The 13433-nt window shown below is 40.0% G+C and overlaps 1 protein-coding gene across 1 annotated transcript in view; it reads left to right on the forward strand.

The window, feature by feature from the left end:
* Positions 1–13433, forward strand: part of pxdn (peroxidasin) — a 67000-nt gene that overhangs the window by 9116 nt on the left and 44451 nt on the right. The window contains exons 2-3 of the mRNA XM_033642866.2: positions 7540–7611; positions 9168–9239. Of these exons, the coding sequence (XP_033498757.2) occupies positions 7540–7611; positions 9168–9239 (144 nt within the window). The remainder of the gene's footprint in view (positions 1–7539; positions 7612–9167; positions 9240–13433) is intronic.

Raw genomic sequence — 13433 nt, forward strand, 5'->3', positions numbered from 1 at the left:
CGCGATGTAATGAAACTCAGTGCAACCTCCGTGAGTGGTTAGTTGAGGCCACTGGCTGCCAACAACATTAACTAGCTCTCATTCTGTAGATGTCAACACAGATTCCTTGTTCACAGTGTCATATTGTCACGGAAACAATATGGTGTGTCCTCTGACACAATGAAAGTGAGTTTACCTTGTCCTTTCGTCCCAAAGGCGTCCATGGGAAGATCTCTGTTTGTTTCAAACACGTATTCTATTGTCCCCGGGACGCTGGCTGCTACAAGCCATCTCATTACACAACACTAAGATCATGGAGCCCATTTGCCAAACAGTCACTGTATTCTTCTTAAACCTGCTCATTAATCTAAGTTTGATGCAATTAGTCTGGAGACCTGCTTTTTAGCCTTTCAATGTCGTCTCATTTGCAACTAGGCTGATGTCAGTCAACAAGTTGAATATCTGCTCATACTGATGTTCAGCTGATAAATCATTGCATACCTACTAATGAACACAATGCAAATATGAAATCATGTAGAGCAGTGAATAATTAAATAGACCAGACAAGGGTGATATGTTGGCAGTGCCCTGCTTGGTGTTTCAGTGTGTACAGGGAAAACAGAGCTTCTCCAAAGTGATATCATATGCCCGTTCAGTGATGGTCACGAACTGTGTGCCACAGTGTCGGTTAAGAAATCACTTCTGTCTCAGCGATCGTTCATTTTAAATGCCAACATAGCTGAACGCACAGCAGAGCTGCTGTCATCAATCTGGGTTTTTGGTGATGATCAGACGACATTGCAATTATAAAATAAGAATTTCAAAAAGAGCTGTCACTCAGCATAGTAATCAGCTGTGTTGAGTCACAGGCAGAGCCTGTGTGGCAGCAAAGGACACAACTATCTGTCCTCTTACTTTTTCTGTAACCACATATTTTAAACACAGATGTGGCTGATCATACAACACAGCTGTTGTCATTAAACAGTGCTTATGCTGATTTTATCAAATGATGACAAAGCATGAAATAATGATTTGGTGAGCAGGACTGTCTGTCCTACTCCTTACCCTATGCTGTCTGTGATGCACATCTTTTTTGTTTGCCAAGTGAAAATAGTAGAAAAAGGACAAGAGTTATCTGTTTTCATATTGTTCATGTTCACAAACGTCTCTAAAAAAAACTGATCTGTAAACACTCATGCAGATGCAAATAGTTTTCACATGAATACAGCATTTTAAAATATAGATGGCTTCATTTAGACCTAGTCTGAGTAAAGTTGCTGGCAAGTTAACACATTGACCAATAAGTACCACAATTCCCCTGTGTGGGGCCAGAGTTAGCCTGTCCCTAAATCACCTCAGTGAACTCACTGGACCTACAGTTCTATCTCAGAGACACAGTGTGCCCAAAACACTGCAGGCAGATTGTCAGCAATGTCTAGTCTAAATAGGTCATCCTAATTATCTTTTGAGAAATGTAAGGCTTGAGTTTAGTTTATACCAGAAAGCAGCAGTGCAAACAAAGGAACCTAGTGATAAAATCATGCATTCAGTCTTTTGAAAAGTACTGTAATAAGCTCTCTCTAGGAATACATCTTTGGACTGTTCTCATTTTTATTTAAAAATAAATTTCCCTGTCTTTGTTGTCTCTGTTATCATCAGCATAGCATGTTAAATTATAAGCCGACCATCCTGTGTGGGTAAATGACAAATTTCTTTGTTCTTAAAAATAGCCTAAATCAAATGATCTTTTGTTCTGCCCTCACGGCATTAATGCTATTTGTGTCACATTCCCATGGCTCCTTCATTACTGAGCCAGGGAAGCTGTTTTCAGGCTTTTTGTTTAGTCAATACCCAGAATAGTCTGTCAGCCCCTCTGCAGCATAGTTAGCCATGTTGTTTTAAAGTTCCCTCTGGCTCAATGCCACCATAACTCATTAATGGTAGTTAATAGACTCCTTTAATAAGTCCCGGAACAAATATCGTAAAATGTTCTGCAGTATGAGCTCATTTTCTGTGACAACATCCCAGCGGTCTCTGCTCACTCAGGGAACTATTCGCTGTAGCATGTCCCACAAATACCTTGTTTACTAAATGTCCTCCAAACATACCACTGCTTTCCGGTTCCTTGATGAGAAACCACCACAAAGCAGCTTTATAGACCATCTTGTTCCTCTGACGAAGTATTGTCACTACTTCCTGTTTAATTGTAGTGTAACAATTGTGGGTGTTGCTTTCATGCTTGGAACAGTAGCGCTGGTATTAGTGTAGATCTTGTGATTTAGTATCATGAACAACAGCCCTTATTCTTTCAGTAGGGGATGAATTGTGATCTGTTATTATAAGTGATGTGTTTGTGGAACAAATCACTGTCTCCGGGTCATGATGGATGGGAAGGGTCAGATTCTGGCACATACACAACGTTTTTATTAGCGGATCCTCAGACAAACACACAGTACTGTCCAGAGTGCCACTGCTGCCATTCTGTGATCAAAGGCCACTTTTCAGTCTCACTGCAAGCCCGATAGCACTGGTGGGATACATCGGTGCTGATGTCATCAGCCCTAATACTCCACCCCGGTCAGCTGAGCCTCTTTTTACCTTCTGTCGACAGCTGATGCTTTAAACACACCCTGCTGCCACAGACAACACTCTGCTTGACCTTATTTAGCCTTCTCTACAAAGAAACACAGTCATCTCAACCATGAAAGTGAGACACACACACACACACACACTGATCACTGAAAACAGACCTTTTGTAAAACTCCTTCCATGGTGAAGATGTTCAGAGACTCCGTTCTCAGTGTTGATGTGTAGATGGGAGAAAGTCGGGTTTTGGCTTGTTATGTCAGAGTGTGCGCCTTTTGTGACGTGTCACATGAGAGGCAACATTTCTGGCAAAAATGCCAAACACGGCCAAAATAGTGCTGGCTCTAACCTCACGAACACTGACTGTTCACGTTTACAAATAAGTGTGCAGTTAGGCTACCCTTCCAATACTTGGAGAAACAGAGGTGTAAGAATGCCCTATGGAGGTCACTACTTTTTTTTTTTTTTTTTTTTTTTCAGACGGTTTAGGGTTATATTGCAGCCTGTTGGTGTCATGCTCTTGACAGCGTTACAGTTTTGTTTTTGCATTGTCATTTGGACGAAGATATTTTTCATTAACAGTATGTGATTGCGATTTTTTTTTTTTTTTTTCCCCCAAACAAAGGACGACAAACCCTGTTTTCAAAACTACCCATGTATGTGTGAACTAGTCCCTGGTTTCTTTCAACCTGCTGCTGTCAGTCCATAGTGTGTGTGTGTGTGTGTGTGTGTGTGTGTGTGTGTGTGTGTGTAGAGGATACTAAGCTAGTTCAAGTTAAAGCTTTGATTGGATCCTGTGAAAGAAACATGACCCCTCATTTTACTTCCCTCAGGAAAAATCAGAACCATTGCTTTCATGTATGCACCTGAGATGGGTGCTGCCTGAACCAGCATGTAGCCCTGCTCTCCTGCTCCCCCCTCCTCCTCCTCCTCCTCAAAGCCTTCATCTCTTAGAGCTAGAGGCAGTTAGGCAGCACAGCCCCTGCCTCAGCATGTCAGGGCAGTGCACTCTGCACCCTGAGCCCGTTGCCTGGAGAGAGGTGTTTTCCTAAGGGTGCTGTATCGCTTCACCTTGCAGTGATCCCTGTTCTCTCCATGGAAGACCCTCACCCCTCTCTCTATTTAAATTGTCTTTGACAGGTCATTTTAGTGCTCCCAGTGCATCAAACCTGTTGATACTAAGCACTCTGGTTTAAACTTTCTGGTTGTGAGGTTTTCTGGTTTGGTCAAAGCTGTTGATTCATTTGATTTTGGGATCAGCTTTGCTCCAGTTTTATTGTCTTATCTTGACATTAAGAACTTGATGAAGTTTCTCACATACTGAAGATGGTGCCAGAAACAACGGCATCATCATAGCTGAAGGACGTTCCACACAAAGCATTTCAGTTGCAGAAAAGCTCTTTGAGTGAATTCTTGCTCAAGCTCACAGCCTATATATGAAAGGAAGTCAGCATATGAAAAAGTTTGACTCACTTCGATTAGATCCATATGTGAAGGCTTTTACAGAGCCAATGACCCATAAACATTTCACTGGCTATGAAATCAGTTGATTTGGTTACTCAGGCCTCATTTTCACAGAACTACAAGTAATCAAAAACTCAGGAATGTATAACTTTATGGTGCTTTGCTTGTTGAGCATAAAGGGAAATAGACAAGATGAATGCTAAAACTAATGGATAAATACAGTGTGTAAAGAACCTTTGTATGCTTGGGGTGGATTTCATAGCAAGAAAGATTGTGTCAGACATAATTTAGCAGAAAAAGAGCAAAGGTTTTTTTCCACTGATTTCAGGATTCTCCTCAGCCTGGCGTCTCGACAGTTTTGCATAATCATTGAAGTACGTTATGTCTGTGTGACCCAGTCTCAGAGTATTTACTTTGTAAGGGCATTGGCTAACAAGAATGCTGGTAGACAGTTCCAGCTGTTAGTGGGGGGAGTTGGGCTTTCCAGAGGAGAACGGCTGTAGTTCTCCCTTTCCTCAGCGCAGTGATAAATCTGCTTTGTGGTCCCACCCAAATGCTCTCTTCATCTCTTTGGCTGGAGGTGAAAGAGTAGGGATGCACCGATTTATCAGCAGAACATCAGTATCAGCTGATATTCATTGTGTTGACTGCCATCAGCCTTTCGGCAAATAAGATGGCCTTCACCGATAGCAGCAGCTGATGTTTTTCTGTTGTGTCATCAGTTTGGTGCAGGCTAAAAAGCAAAGCTTGAGACTAACTGCCTCAAACTTAAATTAATGAGCAGGTTTAAGAAGAATACAATGACTGTTGGCAAATGGGCTCCATGATCTTAGTGTTGTGTGACGAGATGGCTAGTAGCAGCCAGCGTACTGGCATCCTTTGGACAATAGAATCTGTGTTTGGGACAGACCAAGATCTTCCCCAGAATGCCTTCAGGACGAAAGGACACCGTAAACTCACTATTGTCGTGTCAAAGGACGCACCCTATTGTTTCCCTGATAATGCGACACTGTAAACAATGAATCTGACATTCACAGGAGCGCTAGTTAGCATTAGCTGTTAGCAGTGGGTGGCTGCTACTAATGACTCACGGAGGTGACATTGAGTTCCATTAAGATGCATTTAAGCTTGACTCAGTAGAAGTGAGTATTGGGCAAAGGTAAATTATAACATTCTCGTGATGTGTTTAATGTAATCTTGTAAAATGTAGTTTTTGGTAAGAAACTTGAATAAATACAATTCTTTGAAAGACAATTTACTGATGTTTTCACAGCAATATAAAATAGATATTAGAAAGGGAACTGACCCTTTGCTAAGCCCCGCCCCTTTGTGATGTTCCGTCAAGCTGTCAGAACTAGCATGGAGCCCTCATCATAACTAACTGAATTCCCTGAAGAAATATTATCAAATGTTTTAGGAAAAATTTAAAAAAATATATTTTGCTGCTAAAATATATTTTAGCAGCAAGAACAGGTTGAAAAGATAAAGATAGGTAGAAGCCAAAGCCCTATAGGTTACAGATTACAGTGTAAAAGTGAACCACCACACTGCTGGCAATCAAGACAGAGGATAATGAATATAAAGGCAAACTTCGCCGAAATTCAGCCATCTGTGTGTCATCACAGTATGTAAAGATAAATGGTGTCTGACTTTCCCTGTGCTGTCAGCAGCTGGACCTCCACCACTGAAACTTTGCTGCTGGACAGTGGGGAGTTCTGGGGTAAGCCAATCACTGTTCATCTACACACTTTGATGACACACAGCTGGTTTAAGTTTCCCTGCTTCTCTTCACTGAGTCCTGTGCAGGGTAGGTCTTTATTCAGTGTTACAATCATGTCATACAGATTACTGTTAATTTGTCATGTTGATCTGTTCTGTACAACATCTATTGCACATCTGTCCGTCCTGGAAGAGGGATCCCTCCTTAGTTGCTCTTCCTGAGGTTTCTACCATTTTTTCCCCCCGTTAAAGGGGTTTTATTTAGGGAGTTTTTCCTTATCAGCTGTGAGGGTCCAAAGAACAGAGGGGTGTTGTATGCTGTAAAGCCCTCTGAGGCAAATTGTGATTTGTGATGTTGGGCTTTATAAATAAAATTGAATTGAATTAAAACAAAAGTAGTGTGGGTGTACATTCAGTAGGCTATATCTTCAGTAGTAGCTTGCTAACCCTACACATTTTTTAGGGTTTGATTTTGGTTTTGGAACGGGGGAGAAATGTATATCTCCTTCTAACCTCTCCAGGTAATGAGTATTATTAATTAATATAATGTCCCAGGCATAATGTTGAGCTCAAAATCCACAAAATCAGCATTGCATTAGATTGCATTAGAGTCTATAGGGCTCAGCTGTGTTGTTGTCGGACCTTTGTTGGAGCTGGCTGATACTTCACTATGATTGGCCAGTCTGCGTTTGAGGGGTGAGACTTAGCGCGGGGTCAGTTATGATTTATATGTATGGTAAAAAAGCCTTTGAAGTAGTTTTTTTGATATATAAAAATATATTTTCATGTGAGAGGTTATATTAAAGGTTGTTTCATAAATATGTATGATTGAATTTGTGCTCATTCAAAAGTGGTGTAATGAAGGGCTTAATGATTTTCAAACAGTTCAGTTATTTTTTATAGTGTAGATATCTTTGGTACAGAAAGGGAATAAATAACAACAAAATCAAAATAAACAATAATATAAATGCATCAGTATTTGTACCACCTGTCAGCCAAATTGTTATTTTAAACATTGGTATCAGTATCGGCCCAGAATTTCAAAATCGGTGCACCCCTCAAAAGAGCGTAAATTGGTAGAGAGTGTGAATGCTTTAGGAGTAGTGGCTGACTGAAACGTTTTTTAAATGCACTCACTCTATTCATATGAATGGCTGGTTCCACTTACAGAATTTATCTTGTAAAAATACATTTAGCAAAAGGCTTAGTTGAAGATCAGATGACTTAGAGCTTAAGTTCCACAAACATAACATCACGGTTCAGATGAGATGGTCCAGTTTCGCATAACTTGTCATTCTGCAGCTGGTAATGCCACATGGGTTTAAGCATGATTTCACCTTCACAGGGCTATTTGCAGTATTAGGGTCTTTAGTTTGTCACTTTCATGGCACGCTAAGTCATTCTTTGTAAGACCAGTGAGTGATTAGTGCCACGTCAAACTATATTGTTGTCATTACGTAGCCTCTTTAAATTAGGAAGTTAAAGGAGTGAGATACTGAGACCTGCTGACTGCTGCGGCTTGCCTTGTGATTGTTATCTTTGGGGCAAATGTTATGTAAATCTGCCCTCATGATTAAAGCTTGACAAAGGAATTCTTGTGAAATGAGTAATGTGTCCAATTATCCTTCAGGATTATTACATGAAGGCTCTGCTGTGGATTTCAGTTCATGCAGATGTGTATTGCCTGTTTTCTAAACATTAGGAAATCTTCCCAGTATAACTGTTGGATTTATGCACAGCTTTTCTCTGCAATGTACTTCATACTTTAATATATTTAATTTTCCTCTACAGAGACCTGAGGTTCAACAAAATCAAGGATTTACAACCAGGTTCTTTCAGACGGTTAAAGAACCTCAACACACTGTAAGTCTTTGTCCCTGCTGTGAAAAACTTTTGTAGACATAGAGTATAAGCTCTTTTTCTGACATTATTCCCTGAATAATATCTAATAGTAATGATGTCCTGTTAGTGGGAAATTCTGTGAACTTAAGAGGACTACCAATGAAAATGAATCAAGCCCATTTCCTTAAAACAGCAATCTGCAGAATGATTGTCACTTCCCTAGAAAGTCCTGTTTGTATTACACACACAAGCAAATTCTTGCTCTGTTCTGCTGTGGTTTCACACATGTAGGCCAGCTCGTAATCTATGAGGAATTTATTTTTCCACTTCCACCCACAGGGCTATTTATCATATGTCCAGCCTGCTAGATGGTGCATTGCTAAGCTAATAAAGCAGATATGCTCCAAATTTTTGTGTTTTTCATGGGCAACCCATTACTTTAGCAATCTTCTGTGCAGACAAACTCCCGCACACTGTCTAACTTGCAAAAAAAAATTTGCGGGGGTTGTCTGCAAATTGTTACCTCCTCGTCCCTCTCCTATGCACCTGTTTTAAAATAGATGTGCAAAGTGTTCTTGTGTTTTAGCTGCCTTTTTTTAAAAAATTGAAGAAATAAGTGCATTCTTCAGCTTGTGTAGCCATGTAAGTATTAAGACTGTTCAGATGACTGCGAGAATCAATCAAAAACACCTCACCTTATTCAGATATTTGTCAACATTATTGAGATGCTTTCTCATCAGTGCCTGCTTTGGAAGACGAAGGTAAATATGCAAAAACAGAGTAAAAGCACTTTCACTAAAGGCAAAGATGTGTAGATCTATTTATGTATCCATAGTTAATAAACATGAGAATATGTGCAGGGCACGGACATAGTGGTTTAGATTTAGTTTCAAAGTGAAGAAAAGTCCTTAAGGCAGGAGAAAAGCCCAGCTTTTCCTATCAGCCAGCCAGCCAGCCAGCCAGCCAGCCATGCAGACTGTTGAGGGCTTTATATCCTGAACAGCTCTTCATGGTTTCAGGCTGCACTTCCACAGACTGAACAATAACATATCCTAAAGTCTATCAGTCTTTGAACTACAGCGACATGTCCAGTATTACCGTTGTACAGACAGAAATATGTCTGTAATGTCCGTTGAAGGGGAGAGCCTTTTATGTTCTCTCAGGTTAGCCTATGACAAAGTGTCCCTCTGTAGATTTAAAATCAAAAGCCTGTAATGTTTTTAACATTTTGGCAGTAGAAAAAGTGCATCAAATGATGTTTTGTTATCGTTATGTTTGATGAAGCACTACAAAAAAAGTGAAATCAGCATTAGAAACTATAACTCAAACTGATGTTAAACTGCAGAATGAAGGGAAATTGTGTGAGCAAGCTGATCAGATGACCTGAAAGTATCCTCCATGTTTTACCATGCCAGAGGTCAGGAGGCAACTGATGCAAACAGCTGTGAATTAAGTTATCCTTCATCTTGTCTGGAAATAGACGTAGCATTACTCAGAATCCATTTAGAATTAGCCCAGAACAAACTGACTGTCTGTCTTATAACCACAAAATAACCTCTATTTTTTTTCCTTCACAGCCTCCTCAACAACAATCATATACGAAGGATCCCCAGGGGGGCATTTGAAGACCTGGAAAACCTCAAATATCTGTAAGTTGCCTTCACGTCAGCTTTGTTTTGCTTTGAGGTCAAGTGGTAGATTTTGAGACAATGTGGCAGTATCTTTGTTCTGTCAGACTTTATGGGCGAAAGGTCACTGTTAAAGGAGCTCACTCTTTGTTGAGTCAACAGAGGAGGAAGCATGGCGAAACATGCCTCACACTTTTGTTGCAAAAAAAAGACACGCTATTGACCGTAAATGTGGCAGACAGCTGATGTTGCTAGACTGCACAGTCAGTGAAAATGTATCAGTGCAGTGTACGGAAAATGCATCAATGAAAAGCCTCTCTTCGTCTGATCCTCTGTACTTATGTGTCTGGAAGTCTTGACCTGGAGGCAGAGTTCAGAAGGAGTGTGTAGCCTCAAGGTTTCTGTGGGATTGCTAGTTTGCTCCCTTTGTTAGTCACTTACATTATCATACCAAGGGCCACAGTTGTGGTTAAAGCACTGTCTGTGCTCACTGTTAGATATGGTCTGACTTCCCTGCTTGGGACCTACATATTGTACTCTAATGTTGGGACAAAACTTGGAGATACTGACACACATATTTAATCATCTGTGAGATGTTTTGTCCATTTTGAGACTGAAAATGACATGATGTTCTATGTTGTCTGTGATTAGGCAAAGCTACTGCTGTGTCCAAACTTGCATACTATGCACTTATTACATACCTAGTATGTATATTATAGTTTAACATACTTAATGTGTAAATGAACAGCATTATGTATTAGTGATGTCTAAGGCTGTACTCGACACTGAATTATGTTAGGTGAATCAGATTTGGCTGTTCAATACAAATAATCAACCACTGTTTTTTTATTTTTGGTTTGTTTTTTCCATATAAAGTTTGAACGAAGTTCAGCGAGATGCTTAGTCTTACAGCAACAATCACGTAATAGTAATAAACAAGCTAACTGCACGAACAATGGATTAGAAGTGTGCAACAACATTTTTTGCCAACACTATGTATCAAAGCCAGAGACTGCTTCATATTAAATTGCTGTGAGCTGTAATTTCACCACCTTTACGCAAAACAGAGAAGCTGATGTTATCTCTGAGCCTCACGGTGCAAAGTCTCTCCTCCTCTGTGTCACTGCATCGTGTCCAAAGCCATGTGTTCCAAAGAGTAGCGGCAAAGTCAAGACCAAAATGTCCCCAGAATTACACTGCACAGCACACTGACTAGCAGAAATGGATAAATAAATAGATAAAAAATAAAAAATAACAACTGCTCAACTTGAAGCAATCTTAGTCGACTAAGGGGTCTCCAAATGATGATTTGAATGTCCGACTTTCAAGGGGCAGCCCTAGTATTGTCAAAAATTTCAATTTATCAATACATATCAGTTCTGAATATTTGAAATGGTTTCCATACTCATTTTCCGCAGTATAAATAAAATGGTGGCTGCACTTTCTCGCGCTCTCATGTTGTTAATGTTTAGTACAGTCATTCTGCTGTTCTCTGCTACTAACCAAGACAAGAAAAGTCATTGTGGTCATGTTATAGCCTTGTTTAAATTTTAAATTGTAGACCCTCAATGTCAGTTCCCAAGAGCCTCCTTGCCGGTTCGAGACACATAACATGGTAACTGTGCCAACCTCAGCTCTACTGGAAATTTAAAAACAATTAAAATACAGATATTCGTCTAGCAAAGTAAAATGTTACGCTTACACTTAAACTTAAGAGCTATTGACGTTACAGAGCTCGCTCGGTCGCTGCCAGGCATTGTCTGTTCTGAATGTTGCTGTCTACCACATTGCATTCTGGGATACCTTTGCTGCCATAGTGTCCAGTGTTTGCATACATTAATATTTCACTGCAGATAGAATGCAGTTTATGCATATTACAAAGTCTTACAGTTGTAGCATACTTCATGGCATGTTAGTGTGGAATTTTTTATGTAGCTGACATGCATGGTGGCTGATGAAAGCAACATATATTAGCAGGAACTAATGGTAAAGGCCTGTGTGTCTGGGAAAGAAGTAGCGTGACACACTGTTACATCACAGCCCAGCTAATGTCTTGGACAAGCACTGCACACTCGAGACAAGATCATAAACAGTATGTCAGCTCTGAGAGAGAAGGAGAGGGAACAGGGCGTGAGTAGAAGGGATGTAAGGGCTCTTCTGTTTTTTTTTTGGTTTTTTTTCTCTCATCAGCTTACTGGCACACAAATATACACATTCCCGGCATATATCCTCGCTCTTCATGTTGTAATTAAATCCTGTGGCTATTAAGTAGCTATTTTAATTACAGTGCCCCTCTCACTTAAAAGCAGAGTTGATCTTAAGCCTGCCCCATGCCTAACCTTTGTGATTAGGGTAAGGTATCCCCCCCCACACTCATCCCTTCCTGCTTATTCAGTGTTCTATAGCTGGAGGCTAGATTGTATCTCTCATCTCACCTCTTCACTTCCTTTGGACCCCAGTAAAGTCCACTCCCTGTCATCTTTCAAGTCCTCTAAAGCTAACGGCCGGGCGGCTGTCTATACAGCGCCCCGTCTCCCACGACCACCTCCATAAACAAGTCAGACAGAGGTCAGCGCGCCTTTTTGTGGGAACTCTTCACTGTTTATTTCATCCTTTTCTAATTACTCAGTTGCATTACATCCATCAGTGTATTTATTATAGAAAAACAGATTGAGTTGTGCACTTGCATCAAAGTACATTAAGTTTCCTTTGGTACATACTGTACCTTTCCTTAGTACGTATGTATAAAATTTGTTTTTTGTTAAGGTTAATATAGATAATTTAATGAAGTGATCAGCAGCAGTCAGGGAAATTCTTCCTGGGTCTTAAACCAAACATTTAACAAAAACAGTGCAGAAGCAAGTGAATGACTTTTGAATGTGTGGTTTATGCAATACATATTTCTAGTTAAATGCAGGCTGTTAAAGTGCATACTGTCTACTTTTTGATGAGTAATACCACTAAAGGATATCTGGTCATTAAAGTGAGGCCCCTTGGGATTTTAGCCCACAACTTCCAAATCCAGTTTCCCATCCAAAACCCGCATGCAAAGCTTGTCCACACCCACACCGACACACACACCCACACCGACACACACACACACACACACACACACACACACACACACACACACAAGGCTGCAGTCCGCTGTGTTTCACATTCATTCACAGGCTCCTGCAGAGGATTCTCAGAAGTGAAAAATTAGCCCGTTAGCCGTTTGCATGGTATTACAGCAATATGTCTGGTTACTCCAGTGTCACTGACGGAACCACATTACAATTAATAATCTGAGTTTTCATTATCATACCATCATAATTTATTACAGAAAAGCTCTGCATGGAAATGTAATAATAATAGTTTTGGTTTGGTCATTAATCATTTCCTAGTAGAAAGGCTTCTGGAACATGTAAGAGGGAGGTGTCATTTTTCTATGAATGTCACTTTCTTAGTTGTCGCTTTCAGCTCAATTTGTCTTTTATCATTTCTCATATTACATTTAATAAAGTTGTTTATTTTTGTATAACCCTTTCATCTTCCATGGTAAGAAACCTGATAGCATTGACACAGACAGGTTTAAGCATTGAGAAGGCCGTGCAATGATAAAAAAGAGGATGTTTATTTTTCCATACATTGCGTCAGTTGTGCTGTGGGGGAGATCTGTATCTCTCATCATGTCTCATCCTGAGTGCATTGGTGGAAAGTGGAACAGAGACAGGAGATGAAAGGACAGACAGCTTTAAGCCATTGCTTTTCTAGTATCACATTTCTGTAACATGCATGATGGAGGGAAAACATGCACACGTCAAGGGTATTTGTCTTTCAGTGTGCTGAAATAGTGTGTTGATCCTGTACAGGCTGCTTATTATATACTAGGGATAGACCGATATGGATTTTTTAGGGCCGATGCCGATACCGATTTTTTTCCATCACCCTTAGCCGATGACCGATTATGGACTGCCGATTTTCTTGAGCTGATATTTGGCACCGATACTGCTTTTGTTCCCTCAATTTACATCAAAAAAATGACACAATGATAACAAATATTACAGGTCTCAAGTTTAAAATAAGAAACATTTATTGAACAGTAAAAAATACTAAAACAAGATGGAAAGTTGAGGTAGAACAGGTAGAATGTTATTATTATTATTATACATTCAAATAAAAAAAAGAGTTCAGTGCTCTTAAATCTTCCAGTAATGTCTTTATAAAATAAAC

Source organism: Epinephelus lanceolatus, chromosome 15, assembly GCF_041903045.1.
Source record: "Epinephelus lanceolatus isolate andai-2023 chromosome 15, ASM4190304v1, whole genome shotgun sequence".
Taxonomy (NCBI): domain Eukaryota; kingdom Metazoa; phylum Chordata; class Actinopteri; order Perciformes; family Serranidae; genus Epinephelus; species Epinephelus lanceolatus.